The sequence below is a fragment of the Bacillus rossius genome, chromosome 1 (genome assembly GCF_032445375.1).
Source record: "Bacillus rossius redtenbacheri isolate Brsri chromosome 1, Brsri_v3, whole genome shotgun sequence".
In the NCBI taxonomy this organism is placed as follows: domain Eukaryota; kingdom Metazoa; phylum Arthropoda; class Insecta; order Phasmatodea; family Bacillidae; genus Bacillus; species Bacillus rossius.
Window position 1 is genome coordinate 129,485,910 of NC_086330.1, and position 18,402 is coordinate 129,504,311.

The following is an 18,402-nucleotide window of genomic DNA, read 5'->3' on the forward strand; positions in this document are numbered from 1 at the left end:
GGCCTGGCAATTAACAACATTATTCCAGTTGTGCATATTTGAATTGTTTTGCTTAAAATAAGTGAACTTGTCGTTACATTTTTACATAACTGCACCTGTGTGTATCGATTGAGCATGGCGTCTCGTTGACACCAAGTCATTACGACGACAGTGCACAGAACTACCCAGAAAGGGGGGAATGAGTGGTCCTACAGAAAAACTGAAGTTTTGAATGGTATCCGTGTGGCGGCAGCACTCACCCAGTGTCCCGGGCAGGTAGGGGCAGCTCGTCACGTGGTTGAAGTTCTGAGACTGCATCTCCTCCTGGTCCGTCTCCCGGTGGTAGAAGTAGTTGAAGTTGGAGACGATCACCGGGACGGGAAGCGCGATGGTCAACACGCCGGCGATGGCGCACAGGGAGCCCACGATCTTCCCCCACACGCCCACGGGCCTGCAACAGGCGAGGGGTGGGGGTTGCGGGGCCGCGGCCTCGGCGCCTTGTGGCAGGCGCGGTCGCCCGGTGAGCTGGAACCGCCGCGATACTTCTACTAACATCGCGTCCCTGCGCCGAGGCACAGCTAGCTGCTCTGCGTTCGTGGGCGGCGAAGGTACGTTTTCAACCTATCACGGCCAAGTTCGTAATTTCATTTCCTCGCAATTTCTGTTATTTGGCTTGGCTTCACGCGCCATTATGTTTTATCTATGGAAATTTTGTAAATTTTGTAAATTTTGTCGTCTGTTAAAAGTCAAATATTTATAATTATTCAACATTAGGGTATTTACGTTCTGTTACTCAAATTATTTCGTATGAAGTTAGTTTGTATTTACTTTTACTAACTGTTATAATTTTGGTATTTATACATGAAATTATTTTTTATTTTTGTTTGCACACCGGCATTAAGTTGTGAGTATTGTAAGAATTGTATCGTTCATGTTAGGTAAGGGGAAGTGTAAACTGAAAAAAAATTGATTTTCTGCAAATCATATTTCCATTAAAATTTTAAGATAACGTATACATTTGCCAGTACACACCCAGTTCAATATTGTTTTCTGCTACATGTTAATCGTCAGGCAAATATTCATTATTACGTATTTCTGACTTTGCGTCGGGGCCAATCACTAGATGTTCATTTTCTGAAGTTACGGAACTTTGTAACGTATAACAATTTCTTTAGTAATCTAATTATATTGATAATTCTTTAGACAAAAGTGCATTTAGCGAAAAACTAAATATTATACATGATGGACGAGTCAGAGTTTTAAGCGCTATTCTCGTAAATTCACCTTATATCAACTGCCGTGTAACCGTACTCTTTCGTGTTTTTAAATATGTTCTCTTAAACGTGTGTACCTGAAGTAGTTCGTCGTTCTATGTAACCGCGCTCTTAGTGACATTTTAAAACTCGCAAATAACTGATAATGAATTTCTGGTCGCAAAAAATAATTTACGTGAAGTACTAGACTCTACAAAATAATTAACACCACTTCTTGACAGTAACGAGATAATGCATCCACTATGTAATTTAAAAATGACAACTTTTTACAAACCTTTATAAATAAGTTGAAATAAGTTTCAGGATTCATATTTATATAAAGTATTATACGAAGGATTTACCTGCTCATTTCAAGAGCTACATGACCGATATTTTATAGTAAGAAACATTGATTTTGAGACGTCCTTAAGTTTATCTGTTTTCATAATAAATACATAAAACTCTGTTGTTCCTTTCTTTAATTGATTAATGCAATGGGGAATTTTGATTGAATAACATTTTTTGAACATAAGCCATTGCAGTTTTGCACTGTTTTCCATGGAAAAAAATTCAATAATGCAAATAGTTTCGTCATAGGAAACCTACTGTGTGTGTCGGTGCTGTTGTCATAGTGTTGTCCATAATACCGGTTAATTGACATCGTTGTGTTAGTATGTTTGCTGCGTTATCCAGGTTATTGTTGAAACTGCCACGTCGTTATTAGCACACTGTGTTCGCCTGTGCCGTTAATTATTCATCACTAAATTCCTTCATGTGCTGTCTGATGTTTGAAGTTTGAATGCGCTTTGTCTGTGCTGTCGTCATTCTGTTGTCCATAATACATGTCCCTTTTTCATAATTTGGGTCCAATCTGTTCCATATCAGCTGACCTAGGCTTGTTCTCTGTGAATTTACGTTTTCATTTTTATTTTTTGAATTTTTTTTTCCCAAGACAAACAGGGAAAAACTGCAATGGCGTGTGTACAAAAAAAATTGTGTTGAAACTCCGCAGTTCCGTAACCGGACGTCGGAATCAGCGATGGTTCCTGGCAGGCCTAGTCCCGGCGTGCCTCAGGGGAAGGGGGAGAGGGGAGGGGGTCCGGCACCCGCGCGGATACACGGAGCGCGCAGACCTCGAGCGGCGACCTTCTGACAGCCAGCTCGGACCTCCCCAGCATCCAGCAGAGTGCGAGTGCCGGCCCACCTCAATACAGAGAGGGAAAAAAATGGCGCCTTTTTCTTTTCTTTTCGTAATTCAACCTCTTTCATCGGGGAGGATGGCCCACGGTGGCATACGACAGGAAACAATAACATAATTTTTTTTTAATGGGGTAGTCTGTGTTGGGACACGATCGCAAGTTTTTAACGTGAATGCGTCGTGTAAATGGGAAGTTAAAAAAATACTTAAGTTCCGACGTCCGCTATATTAGGTTTCTTCCTCTCATTGAAGGATCTGGTCCGTTAGGCACCGGTGAGGGTCGCATGTTTGGATCCTAACCAGCTGTTATTTCTTCTAATAGTCGTTTATCACAATTCAGGTTGTATTAATCAGCCATATACCTCGACATTGTAATTTTTTCGCACTACCCTTTGAAATTTTGACTCAAATTTTTTAAAAAAATGTCAACAAGTGGTGTTAATAGTTCTCAAAATTAGTTTTATTTGATTCAAATGGGTTGACGAGTGTTTCCATCATCTGCCCTCAAAGCAGACGAGTCACCCGGAATCGTACGTTCGAGAAACTTGCCAATTACCAGAGACATGCATTTTTCGCAGAATGATATGTTCGCTCATTAGACTGCAATAAGGTATGCCTGTGCTAGCGATTGTTCCCTTGTGATTAGCGGCCGTCTGCGATAGAAGCCCATTTGGCCGGGCCATTCAGGACGCGTTTGCTTCCGCACTGGGTGTGCTGACAGTAGACATGCACCTGAAATAAATACAGCCAACAACGAAACACAGACAATGCTACAAAGTTTTGAAACACGATTGGTCTGGAAGTCTTTTCGCGAAAACTACATGGCTATACGGACCCTACCAACAACTCTTAGTGACCTACAATCATACAAAAAAAGTTTATAATAGCGCAATCATAAACTATTACACTACATACATATATGCGCAACTCTAATATACTAAGCCCAATGTATATTTTATAACGCTTCAAAATCTATCCTATTTTTTTACACTCCACTTTTCAATCTGACATTTCGATTTAAAAGATGTATTGAAATCAAAATAATTTTTGTATAATAGTTTGTGGGGACAAGTTAAACTTTTCTCTGAATACAGCTCTTTGATTTTTTATAATTTTTTTCCTACTTCTAAACGGAAATTGGCGGAGAGGGAGGATCTGCCCCTCCCCCTCCAAAAAAATATTGCTCTCACCTGAATACGCCCATTTTCATCACGGACATGTTGAAGCGCTACGAACAAATATTCACCAAACGCCGAATGTCTTGGAAGTTGGCATCCTGTGTAGGATAAAGATAGTTTTATTTTTCGAGCGGAAGCAGCTTGCATTTCGCTAGTTTACTGTGAGAAAAAAGCGTATCTCAAACAGCCTGCAAGACGTGCGCTCCTAACCACTCTGGCACCGACTCAGCTCTCCGAAGTTGAAGTCATGCCCGTGGTTTGGGTAGGGGAAGGGAGGAAGGCTGGGTTCGAACCCACGACCCTGGCCTCGTGAGTGTCCACGGCCAACGAGGTCACTTTCCGGCGCTAACTTTCGTGGAAGACTGTCTTATACGTCATCGTAGCGATATGAAGTGAAATTTTCTATTACCGAACTATAGTTAACAGAAAATAATAAACGGCAGGTCCAGGACTCAAAAGAGATAACTCATAGTTCTATAGAGTTTTGTTTTCTCCAACGGTTTTGAGTCGTATCTTTCATACGATTTTTTTTATTGTTCATGTTATATATGGGAATACTCACATTAAAAAAAATACTTTCATGTTCTACTACATCTTTAATTTAAAATTTAAAGACAAAGTTTACATTGCCCTGTTTACACAAAGTTAAAATGGTCGCGAGTTAACGTTAAAATGTACAAACACCTCATTTGCTTCTGCATTTTTTAAATTACATAAATATCATTATAAATCGGAGTACTTATTGCATTATTATGTTTCCAAAAAAATATTTTTACTCTACAAGGTTTTTGTCAAAGTAAACTCTGGCATGCCGTATAAATTGATGCATAATAAACTAGAAGTAAATCTCAAGAGGCTGTGTATGTCATGCCGGTCCACTGTGTCGTATTATCTTAGGTGCGTAGGATTACTTTATGTGCATTATAATAAGTGACTAATTACTTTCGTAAGGGGATGCATAGTCATAAGTTATTTACCTTTGTTTCGTTCCTCGTGTTTTTGGGTAGCAGGGACCATTTATGTAAGGGATACGGGATCTGTGTTAAGCTTTACCATTTTGGTTACTTCATTTTATTGTCAAAAAATAATTATAGAAGGGATAGTTATTTGAATTTGTCACGTTAGCGCTTTTGCTTTTTATGTTTCGTTAAAACTTGTTACTAGACGTTTATTTACTGTTATAATAGTGGTCAAATTTATGCTGGTGTTTATAAATATGATTGCTTGCTTGAGTGTCATCTCACAGCTCGGAAATAACGTTTAGTACATTAATGGTGACGAAATATACAGCCAAACAACACATGTAAAATAATTGTCATGATAAATTAACAGTAAAAGATATTTAATTATAAATTAAATTGTATAACCAACATGGCGTGTGACAACTTAAGTCATCTTGCTTCTATATAGTTTTTCGACCATGATTTGATTTAAGGTTGGTTTTAAGTACAGGAGTTTTGTCTCTTCAGTAAGTACTTAATGGTATTAAAAAACTTTAAGGCCAATTTCTTCATTAATTAGAGCATGAACTAAGAATTTGTATTCATGTACGTACGATTTTCAATTAACAGTTTGTTGATAAACTATGTACCTAATATAAGAGTTTTATTAATGAGAAATGTAAGTGTGATAGTCAAAATGATGCACGAGTAAATTAAGATTTATGACCTTTGGAGTTTTTTGATGATAATTAAAATTCAATAATCCACGCGTGAATAAAAAGAAATATTCCGAAGGGTTGTGGCAAAGAGAACGTGTCTGTGGGGCCAGAAACACCAAAATAGATTAAATACGGAGTACCAGTGCCGATTATTCCTTCACAAAAATAATTAGATGTATTTTCTGGCTCACAAGATTGGTTAAGATAGCCAAATGCATGATTTACGAGTGGATTACATAGTTTATTTGAATTTTAGGCTTGCTTCATTTATTCTAATGCTACTCTCAACCTGTTAGATCATTGAAACGCAAACATGGGGTAAATGGATCCACAGTAGGTTGCAAACAATAGTAGTGTTTAATGTTACTTGCTTATTTAACTGAGCTCTCCCTGAAAAGCTTTACTAAACTAGAGCTTAGATATTTTGAATGCAACTTTGTTATCTACAGGCATGCCAGAGAACTTCAACCTTTGTCTTTATTGTAGGTTTTCCTCAGACAAATCATGAAGCAATCCTGTGCCCTGGCTTGTTGTTGCTGGCTATCTGTGCCTTGTCGCGCCAAAACCCACGCACTTTCGCAAGTCGCGCGCAACGAAGGTATCGCAACTGTCGCAACTCACCGGGTCAACGCGCAACCCTAGTTGAGGTACAGAGTGACCGGACAGGATTGGTCTAGGCTAGGCAATACGTGTGGGACAGAGATTCGTGAGATAAAGAGAGAGAGAAAGAGTGGAAAGGATGTGAAAAGAAACACAAGTATGTTAAGAGCAAAGATTGCAACGTATTTTAGGCACGAACACATCTTCTATAAAGTATTTTTAAATAATATTTGCATACTCAAATTTAGTTTTTTTTTAAAACTGATTACTGAAATTTTAAGAATTATTTTTCAAACTTGCAGTCTTTGCCCTCACAGAAGTCATGCAGTAAAACAAATTTCTTGAACTTAAGAATACTTCTCAATAAAAAATAATAATTTGCAAAGGTGGAGGCTCTGTATGAACCATAACTCATGTCATTGCAACAGTCAGATTTGCGACACAAACACATGCTTAAACATTCTCCATGCGAGCGACCAAGTTGTGCGAGATGTTAGAAGTTAGCACGAAGAATGCATTCCAAGCTACAGCAGGCAATATCTACGGTCAATTTCCACATGCCCTACAGTAAGTCATTCCCAGGGTGAGGGCATGCGACTAGCTCGGTGCATAAAACATTCTAATATCCTTCTTTTCTTTTTCGATTAAGAAAAAAATACAGGAAGGGATGAAAAACATACGACGACGCAAACTTTCTTCCTTCATTTTTTTTGCAGCCCAAAACTGAAAAGAAATGAAAAAGAACTTAGTTTGCTATCTCATTCCACTTAGAAAATTCTTTGTTTCTCTTCTGCGCAGATTTATTTATTATTATTATTTTTGGAAAAAAATACAAGTTCTAAAGCTCAGTTTTGAAATTGGGGAGCAGAATTATCTTAGCACATCGATCTCTGTTCACAGCATGTTTATTTACAGCACAAGAGAGTGCTTACGACAGGTGAAACACTCATGATGTATGAGGGTGTGTCTGCAAGAGAGCTTTACGATGGTCTTAAAAACGAACACAGCGTACAGGCTCAAGAACAAGAGTAATAATTAATAATAATTAGAAGAAAACAAATATATAAAAGGGTAAGAAGAGAGAGAGAGAGAGAGAGTACGGAAGAAACACGAAACGTTTACAACAACTGATGACTTTCAGTCATGAGAAATAACGATTTCATGGGTACAAAAGACTACAAAACAGGAACAGGAGAAATAACTGCAAAGAGAAAGAAGAGGGCTGGAAGGACTGGGTCTGGGGATCCAGAGAAGCGAAAAGGAAAGGATTTTAACTGTAATCTTTAACACTGAACACAGTAAAGTAATTACGTATTCACTCGAGTGCATTTTGCATGGTGACAATGTAACATAACTTCCTCATACAAGGCTGATAATACTAGCCGATTAACTGTCACAGCAATCCTAATTTTACTGCATAGTTTCCACGGATGAGTTCATTAGTATTGTTATAATATTTTGTAAAATTAATACACGTAACGTAAGATTCGTCATATTTTACTGTTTTTTTTTTTTAAATTATAATGTGAATACGCATGATCATCAATCGGTTAGTAAGGGTTGCCTTGTAACGAGGTCACGCACATATAATACATGTAAACATGACTGTATTTGCTCTTACAATAAACAAGACGCGGAAATGAGGCACGAAAGTTAAGCTTATCCGGACACGTAGTCACTGAAGAATTTCCAAACGAAAACAAATAAACACACCGCTACCCAATACTTGACCATTGCGAATAGTTCACGAACCCTAATGACAGTTTCCGGTAATCCAAGCCAACAAAGAATTTTCTTCGTATGTGTCCATTTAAAATGAAATGTTCTATTCATTTCAGTTACACTTATCATTGCAGAAACGAAAAAAAAAAAAAAAAAAAAAAAATCAAGAAAAAATTTGGTGGAGAAAAAACTAATAACTCTTAAAATACTCGGGTTGAAGACAAAATAACTATCACAAGCTACTTTAAGTGGATTCAAAAATAAGGTAAAGTGAATCAAACAAAAAAATCCTTATCTAGAAAAAAAAGGATATTTTTCAACATTGTGAAAAAAGGGGAAAAAATGAAGTGTGTAAATGGTTTTATAATGAAAGTAAATCGTTAATGAATGTGAGTAGAGCATACGTCATGTCACCATAGCCCACGGTAGTCATCGTAACAACGGCCCACCAGAACGCGTCTGGTATGGACTTGAAGAAGGAATTCTCGGAGCCCGCCTCCGCGAAGTACACGGCGCTCGAGAATAGCACCACACCTGCAAATGGCAAAGCGCGAGACGGCGCTGCATTACCGCCGGGAGACCCATTTACCTCATGTCACCATAGCCGACCGTGGTCATCGTCACCACGGCCCACCAGAACGCGTCTGGTATGGACTTGAAGAAGGACTGCTCGGAGCCCGCCTCCGCGAAGTACACGGCGCTCGAGAACAGAATCACGCCTGGAACAACAACAGCAAAGAGCGGTGCCCCGCCAGGGGCGCGGTGTAGCCTCGCGACGGCGGCTGCTCAGCGACCCCTCTCACCACCACTCACCACCACTCACCCGCACTCTCACCAGCACTCACCACAACTCACTAGCACTCTCACCACTACTCACCCGCACTCTCACCACCACTCACAATCACTCACCATAACCATCACCAGCACTCACAATCACTCACCATAACTATCACCAGCACCCACAATCACTCTCCAACACTTTCACAAGCACTCACTAACACTCATCAGTACTCTCACCAACACTCACTAGCATTCTCACCAGCATTCACCATCACTCACTAGCACTATCACCATCACTCACTAGCACTATCACATTCACTCTCCAACACTTTCACCATCACTCACCACAACTCACCACCACTCACCAACTCTCACCAACCCTCTGGCTTGATCCCCGCGGGCTGTCCATCACCGTTTCACACTCGCCAACAGAACTGTTTGTTGGTGCTAACACTGGCGCGTTTCTTCGTTAAGGGTGCTTGTCTTGTTACAGGTGATTACTTTATATTTTCGTCCCACACGGTTAAACTTGCAGACTTTTTGAGTGGCTGAGCTTTCACAAAAATTTAAATAATATATAAATATCGCATACTTTTTGCCTAATTAGCTGGCAAATTTGCATGCTTAACATTTCTGTGCAGTATGGATGAGGCGAATGAAATGGAATATAAAACTGTAACTTTTAAGGTCTAAATACAATTTTACTGGCTGCTATGTGATATGACTTAATTTGTTTCAGAAAAAAAAGTTTTTAATTTTAACAAGCATTTTAAAATCTTCAGTATACTCACATTTTTTCTGGAAGAAATACAAATCATATCTTACAGTAGCCACGAGCATTGCCTTTAAACCCAATAATTTTCAGTTATTTATTTAATTTTTTTTTCTTACCATACGGCTCAAAAATGTAAAAAATTCGACTTTACTAGCTAATTAAAATGTTTTAACTATATCTATATATTTTTAATTTTGTGGAAAACACTCAAAAAGTCTTCAATTTTAACAGTGTTAAACGTAAAAGAATAAAATAATGACCTTGAACGGGACATACTCTCTTAAGGCATTGAATATATATAACTTATAGAAGTCGCGAGGGGATAGGATTTATTATTCCAATTTTCGGATCCAAAACTGAGGTAGTTGTTAGCTCCGCCGCTAGACAGCTCTTCTTTCCACAAGAGGGTACTCGTAGTTACCAGCTTCCACGCTAGAGCGCTGTAGCGTCGCTTTTTTCAAGGTCATGCGCGTAATTCTCTGTTTCACTCTATCGAGAGGCGGTGCCTTTTGTTGAAATCCGAGCGCTTAGATACCGGCGGGCGCAACTGAATTGGAGGAGTACGGCCACCGAAAAAAAAAACAAAAAAAAAAAACAGTGCGGTTAAAAGATGCCAACATAAAAAATTAAGTTATAATAATAAGAAAACTACAGAAATTTCTTAAAGCGTATCAGATTGGAATGTACAGTATAGTGTACATTTTCACTGACATTCGTAGTTCAGAATTTATAAAATGTTGTGTTAACGGAGTGGCGCATTGAGTAAAATGGCAAAACATAATTTGGAATAATTCTTGAGAACGTTGAATGATTTTGGTAGCTATGAAACAACTATGGCTGCGATGACTGTTCAAACGCGTGCACGTGTTGTTATTAGTAACTGAAACTAATGGTATGTCATACTTTGTGGCTATGCAGTTTATAATTTTTTTAACATAAGATGAAGCATTTTTACATAATGTTTTGGTTGTTACGTAATTCAAAATAAATAATCTTAAACGTTATATGGTGAATATTCCCAGTAGCGAATGACCACAAAAAAAAATCAATTTTGCCAACATAGATCTGAAAAGTTAACGATTTACTATGTTAAGTTGCTTATAAATAACGCACATTTCCCGGATTTCTCCAAAGAAAATAAGAGTGTTTGTTATAGCATTGAGTTCCCACTCTTTATATTCCTTGCTTTGAGGTTAGATACACAAGTTATGCTCGTAAAAACGATGCGCAAGTATTTTGAATACAAATATATTTTCTTTTAATAACCGAAAGGTAAATATTATTTCCATGAAATATAATACAATTCTTTAAACACAGACAACATATAAGAGCTATTTTTTGTTTGTTTATTCCATCTGGCGTGATAAATATTATATTTTAAAAACTGTTTGTGGATTTTTAATATAAAATAAATATTTATTTATGACATCAATTTAAGTTGTTCAAAAAATTCACTTTGGTATGAATTAAACCAAATTCATGTTATCCAGGGCACAAAGTTAGAAACTACCAAAAAAGATTATTTACATTGCTGTTTTGTGTAAATCTGTGCACGGACTTAGTAAGTGACATATTTATAATTCCTCATTTTAGCAACCCATTTTAACACAAGAGAAAAATTATTTTATACTAAAAAATTATTATTTTAAACTATTAATTAGCAGTAAACATGTATGAATAATCTATTTAAATTTGCATTTGAACAGGAAATATTATTTTGCAATAATAAATATTTTTATCATCGTATATTACTGATGAAAAGTTTGTATTTCCATCTAATCAGAAGTATTATGACACAGTTAATTAAATTGCTTTACAAGTTTTTATTCACATGAAAATCATTAAAAATTGGTTGGGAAGTTATATAAATATACAAAAACAAATCATTATACATACAATTTTATTATCTTAGTGGATTTAAATTAATGGTGTCCCAGTGACTACTGCGAAGAAAAAAGTCTTGCGAAAGGTTTCCTCGTAATTGAAATTCGTAAAAAAAAACTCTCTCATTTTTGGTGACATTTCTGACAAGTGGTACGATGAAATTTGAGACTGGCAAATGAATGTTGTGAAGCAATAAACAAAATATCACATTCGTGAACTACAAATGCATAATTGTTTTTATTTTATAATAAAAGTGTATCTAATAACCCGTGGCTTTGCTCACGTAATTTGCGGGTATTGCTGATATTCTACCATTTTAAGAAAATATGTATTAAATTTCAAAGATTTTTGAAGAATTATACACAAAGAACTGTCAAGTATAGAACATATTTAATAAATAAAAATATTTTTACGACTTATTTTTAATTGGTTTAGCGTAAGTCTATTTTAACTTTTATTTAAAATTAAGTACCTACCTTATTTTCTATCTCCCGGTTTAGTGACTTTGAGAATATATTTTTCCTTGATGAAATCTTAACTCTTTTCCATCTGGCGAAGAAGCCAATTAAAAAATAAACTAAGACTCGCGCACTTATTGTATGTTAAGACTGCCATCGTTTTAAATTACTGTAATTTTTTTAGTTATAGTCATGCTTAGTATAATAACATAATATGCCTTATTACGCATACATTTCAGTATTCATGAAACAAATGCATTTTTATTTGAAATGTAGAGCAGTTACCAAATTTCTTATCTCGCATATTGAACTTTTGGTATGGCTAGTATTACTTATAAATTTTTGAATTTTCACTGATGCACTGTTTTCCCTTTTCTATGTGATTTAGAAAATATAGCAATATACGTAAACCAATTAAACCAAAATCATCCTGAATTTTTATTACCGAAAAAAGTTAATTACAAAAAATTTTAATGTGCGTATTTTAATATTGAATTTATATATATCTTGCCAATACTGATTTAGTGGGTTACATTTTTTTTATTTTTAAAAATAATATTTACCCCTTTTACTACTTAATAGATAACGTTGAATAAGAGAAGGTTGTTTAAGGTATGTTGATTTTCCTTGCCAATATCTAAAAGTAAATTTGTACAAACGCGAAATATAGTTTAAATAAGTATTTTACTTTTAAAATAAAACCATATTTTGAACGTAACACTGAGCTGACTATTGGCCCAATACAAAGTTTTAATAGCTAATTTTCACTTCACTCGGGTACAGAATCCCATCATTCAGTGATTTCCGTGGCTAGCTTCTTTTGGGATTTCATCATTCTCAAACGACGGTAAGGGAAGCTCCTCTTCAAGGTCGCCTAACGATGCTGATAAGACCTGCCGGGTAATTTGAATCGCTGGTCTGGGATTTTCGGGGGGGGGGGGGGGGGGGGGGGGGTGAAGGATGATGTCACGACTGGGCTGGTTAACCTAGTTCTGCCAAATACCGCCAGGGGCGTATACGGCCGATACCCAGCGATGAAAGCGATCGCAGCGGCGGAGCTTGGAACTACAACAATTCTTCTAAGAAACCGGACAGAAAATTTAACCTGGGCTCGCGACTTCTATACATTATATATATTCAATGCTTAAGGTGGCCGCCTGGGTGGGCGAAAGAACTCTCAAAACGCGAGGGCTCTTAAGGGCGATACTGGCTCGCGCATCACACGCCTTACAGCCTCTATGCGCCAGGCACCGAGCTGACATACAGTGTTCTCGTCGGTAACACGCCTCTGTGGGGCTTTATGATGGAATATTAAAGATAAAGGTTTATTACACTTCCCTTTACCACATACACTCATAACACTATGTTTAGAATTTGTCATGGATCAAAACGTCCTATGTTTGCTATGCGATAAATATATTTGAAAATATATTTGTATAGACAAGTGAAGGCCCTTAAATACTGCTAATAATCAGAAAATGTTCAGAAATCTTTGAGCGCTTTAACACCCGAATCTCTGCAAGTCGTTTGGCGGCCTAGTAAGGTGGTCACGTTAACCCCTTCAGACCATTCGTCCACTGAAGTGGACAATTTATGTGTCATTGAAACTTGGAGTTTATCAAACCTTGAATGTGTGGGTTAAGTGTACCTACACTCTAGTGAACAGCATACTTTATGGCAGTCAAATAATTCAGATTTTATTTTACTTTAATTAATTATTATAAAATAATTAAGTTTATTAGTATAATTACAGCGTAAGCTTATTTATTACCACACAAAACCCCCAAAAATATTTAAGTTACAACAATAATCTAAAATAAGGTAGAACTTAGGAATAGACAGTGTGACTTGAAAGTTAAAAAGCTGCACTTTAAATGAATATTATCTCGGACGTACACTGTTAGAAATTACAGTAAATTTACGAACTTTTCAAGAACAATAGTAGTATATAATAGGGGCTACTGAAACAGTCTTCAGGCTGTGTTGCCTGTGGTGCCGACCGCCATCTTGGATTGTGACGTCACGGCAGCCATCTTGGACTCAAAAATTCCTCAAAATTCCTCAACATTCACTCAAAATGACTCAAAATTTCCCGTTTTAAGAAAAAAATTACCGTTTTCGAGGGAAAAATTCCCGATCCGAGGGAAAACTTCCCGTTTTAGTCCTCAAAAATTCCAGCAGTTAGAAATGTCCATATGTAGGCTTAAGCATCCATGTCTACAGCCTCAGATAAGCCTCTGACGTCATCATGGATTATGACGTCACCGTTGCAATTTCCGTTACGCCCGCCATCTTGAAAATCTTTATTTATTATCCGATTTTAACGATAAAAAATTAAAAAAATTAAAATTTAATAAAAAATAATAAAAAACAAACATTTACGACACGGAGTTCGGAGTCCTCGGTTCGAACCCGACGAGTGCAAAAAAAATTAAAAATGTCGACAAGCTCCTTCCTCAATGGTGGCTGCAGTCAGACTGACTTACCCCCACCACTTTTTTTCATAGCACATATATCGTCAGGTAACATGACGTCACGTCCGCCATCTTGTCCTCGTCTGCTGGAAGCCATCATCATTGTATCATCGGCTAGAGTGCGCTGATGCCATGTTAGTTTAATTCTTATCCGCTAGAGTGCAGTAATAATTTATTACTGTAAATCCCACCATCTTGAAATTTGGACGCCATCTTGAAAATCCGCAATTATTTAGCTAGAAATTCGGGAAAAGTTCCAAAATTCATTAAATAAATTTGTAATCAATATACTGATTGATTAGATCGACTAAGGTCCTTGGTTCGATACCCTATCGATGCAATAATGTTTAATTTTATGTAAAAAAATAATAATTTCAATATACCATGTTCAACATTCTTAAAGAGACTTTAAAACCTCTACTACCATCATCCTATAAGCCATCAACACCAACAACTTGGAAAATTCATAATTATATTGCTAGAGATTCGGGAAAAAGTTCAGAAATCATTAAATAAATTTCCAATCAATATACTGATTAATACGATCGACTAAGGTCCTTGGTACGATCTAGAATGATGCAAAAATATTAAATATAACATCAATTTAACATAATAGTAACAGGTTCGAGGAATAGAACACGGCAAGTTCTTTTACAAACATAATATTTATTACGTAATTTCTATTCTACTACAGGATAACTTACGAAAGCTAGCAAATTTATAATCAATCATTTAGTTCCGCATCGGAGTGAAATGACTAATTCTTAGCTCCAATCGGTTTATACTAGACAGAGTCCAACCAGAACCTTTACTGACATATTTCTCCTCTTCTTGACAGAGTTTCTGGATACCGTTTTTAACAGTTTGCTTCACATCGTCAGAACTGTAAATTACTGCAGCCGATGTCTTGAATGCACACTTCTTCACTTTGTCATCTAACGGATACGGCTTTCCATATAGACAGTCCAACCACAAGTTATATTTTAATATACCGTTTGTTGCTACGTCATCAGTAAGCTGATTGATTATGTCCTGTCTGATATCATCAAGAAAAGTACAAATGTCCTTCGACTCACCGAACGTATTTAGATAATAGTAGTCTTTCAACGTTCCACGAAATGCAGACTGCGCCAAGTAGAATCCATTATCGTTTACTTGTAATGCACCGAACACAGTCTTAGGTTTATTTTCATGTTCAGACGTCATAGCAATCGGTTTCTGCACATCTGTTTTTTTGCTTGTACGCTCACGAGTAACCAATCTAAAGCGAGGAGTCGTAATTGCTGCAGGTAGTTCAGCAGTAGGCGCACGGACTTCACCTTTACAGTTTATCGCATGTCGGCGCAAATTATCGATTCGAGTAAACCATTTAAGGCACTCATCACAGCGAAACTTCATGCGAGAAGGATTCTTCAGGCATTTGCTCCGCTCATGTCTTCGTGCATCATGGAAAAATGCGAACGACGTATCACAGTAGCTGCAAGGATGTCTACTTGAAGACAAACCCGAACCAGATGTCGTTGTAACTGTGGTTGTACCATTTCCAGGCATGCTCTTATGCACATCGATACATCGTTGTTGTACCAATACCTTTACTTTCTGCCGCTCTGCAGGGCCTTTACATGTCTCTAAGTGATGCTTCAAATTAGAATTTTTTGTAAATTGCTTGCGACACTTAATACAGCCAAACATTTTACGATAAGGGTTCTTAGCACATTCTCTCTTCTCATGTCGACGAGCATTGCTGATGTTTGAGAAAATCTTGTCACAGTAACGACATCGATGTTCGTTAGCTGTTGAGGATTCGTCATCCATTGAAGTCTCCATCGAGGGTAAAACAGCGTCCGTTGAGGTTTCCTGTACAGCCAGCACTACCGGCATTAAAGTCTCTTCTGCTGGTGGTATCATGTCTGTCGAAGTCTCCTCCAGTGTTGTCGTCGACGTTGCCAACGGGATCTGCTCCTTCTCCATCGTAGCTGTCGTCAAGGTTCCCGTAGACGATGGTACAACCTCCGAGTTCGACGTTAAAGTCGGTAAAGATGCCATCGAGTTCGCAAGAACAGGTAATTACGCGACTTATGCACCAGAAGAAACAAACTAGGCGATCCTTACACCACCGACGTCAGTAAAAAACTGAGCGTCCTGCTGTCTAGAACTCGCTTATATACATGCACCGTATGGAATAATACGATAGTCAAATCAAGAATCATTTACAATAATTTTAGAGTCAAAAACAACATTAAAAATAGAAGGTCCATCAACGAAAAGGCAGCACATTTGGAAGCACCGACAAAGAAAAGGCAGCACATTTGGAAGCACCGTCAACGAAAAGGCAGCACATTTGGAAGCACCGTCAACGAAAAGGCAGCACATTTGGAAGCACCGACAACGAAAAGGCAGCACATTTGGAAGCACCGTCAACGAAAAGGCAGCACATTTGGAAGCACCGTCAACGAAAAGGCAGCACATTTGGAAGCACCGACAACGAAAAGGCAGCACATTTGGAAGCACCGACAACGAAAAGGCAGCACATTTGGAAGCACCGACAGCGAAAAGGCAGCACATTTGGAAGCACAGCCAACGAAAAGGCAGCACATTTTGGATGCACAATCATAAAGGAAGCACATTTTGGAAGCACCATCGAATAAGGAAACACATTTGGAAGCTCCATCAACAAAAAAAGGCAAAAAAGAAGCACAAGTTGCGAGATCTAAGTCTTAGTTAGAAATCAGAATACAATAAAGAAGAACATAAATTTTTATAATTTAAATAATTTATTTTATTTCTTTACATTATACAAATGCAAGTAAAACAAGCCATTATTGTATGTAGGCAGCTTTCCTCAGTTCCTTGAGTATGAAGGATATTTCTTTGATGCACGAATAGTTTCCTGCACAAAGCGAACCATGTAGAAGTCTTAGCCGGTCAACCAATATGTTTGGATCTTTCCATGATGTGTAATCATTCTCTTCTACCACCATCTTCCTTGCACGTTTATAATAATAAATATTATGATCTCTGGTGTCTTCCGTTTTACCACCAACCTCAGGATAACTTTCATTTTTGAGATGGTGATCATCACTAGCTTGATCAGATTTATTTAATATATCACATCGTTTCCATCGTTTCGGTCTCAGGACACCACCACATTCTTCGATCTTGTCAGCTTAAGGTGCTTCATCATAGTCTATGTCTTTGTCAACAGCCTCAGAATCACTGTAACAATCACCGTAGAAGGAATCGTCTTCACCCAATTTACCGTAAGAATTCGATGTTGATGATGTTGAAGTGTCTTCATCGTCTTCATGCTTCCTTTTTAGGAGTCCATCATTTTTACAAAGTAGGAAAGATCTACTTGAATTCGGCTGGAATATATTCTCACTTTTCACGTTAAGGATTCTTCCATTGTCTTCATTCTTCCGTAAATCATCAACCTCCTTCAATTTAAGATCTTTGTCGAGATCGGAAGAGCCAAGTAAATTATTGTCGTAATACAGATCACTCTTCCTTAGACTAGTAGATTCATCGTTGTCCTCTAGCTTGTACGCAGGCTTGGCGTTACAAGTTCTGCGATGTCTTTTTAGGCTCTCTCTCCGCGTAAACGACTTGCTACATCGAACACAACTTATCATATTGCGCAGTGGATTTTTAACACAGTCATTCTTCTCATGTTGTCTTTTATTCTTTCTCAAGATAAACTCTTTGCTGCAAAACTTACACCTATGTTCTTTCGATACAGCATCAGATCCCAAATCGGAATTCATATTAGTTATTGAGACTAATGCCAGATACCAATTGAGTGTTTTTTAAATTAGATCCAATACTTAAATAGAATTTTTTTCATATTTCATCAGCGAGAATTAATATATCTCATGCAAAAGTACTTTATGCATGTAGTTCTGCCTTTAAACAACAGACGTCGACACATGTTGCTTGCAGGTAAATAATGTTTAGTTCTTTTATGCGGTATGCGGGATGCTCACTAACGATCGCAAAAGAAGGATGGCTTCGCTAGACTCCAAGGAGAAGGAAGTCAATCCTTCCTGTTAGTGCTTCTTTGATTTCTCAGAGATTATTATTATTTGACTGAGAAATGATATTTTTTTTAATTTCCACCAGATAAAAATATTACAAGTGTTGATTAAGTAGTTGAAATTCTCTAATTCAATGTAACCTTAAATAAATTAACATGTCTCATTAAATAAAAAAAAATCCTTCATGAAGAGATCAATTGCTCATCTGTAACCAGAAGCACTTGCAGAAAACCATCAAAATATTGTCAAGTATAATCATGAGCACACGGAGAAAACCATCAAAATATTGACAAGTATAATCAGGAGCACACGGTGAAAACCATCAAAATATTGTCAAGAATAATCAGGAGCACACGGAGAAAACCACCATAATATTGTCAAGAATAATCAGGAGCACACGGAGAAAT

The 18,402-nt window shown here is 37.4% G+C and overlaps 1 protein-coding gene across 2 annotated transcripts in view; it reads right to left on the reverse strand.

The window, feature by feature from the left end:
• Window positions 1–18,402, reverse strand: part of LOC134546140 (potassium voltage-gated channel protein Shaker) — a 263,221-nt gene that overhangs the window by 41,007 nt on the left and 203,812 nt on the right. Inside the window, exons 5-6 of one of the 2 annotated variants that reach the window (XM_063388693.1) lie at window positions 7,995–8,124; window positions 240–430 (exon numbers count right to left, since the gene is read on the reverse strand). In XM_063388693.1, the coding sequence (XP_063244763.1) occupies window positions 240–430; window positions 7,995–8,124 (321 nt within the window). Of the gene's footprint in view, window positions 1–239; window positions 431–7,994; window positions 8,125–8,179; window positions 8,310–18,402 lie in introns of both variants that reach the window. The other variant, XM_063388692.1, reaches the window with a different exon arrangement.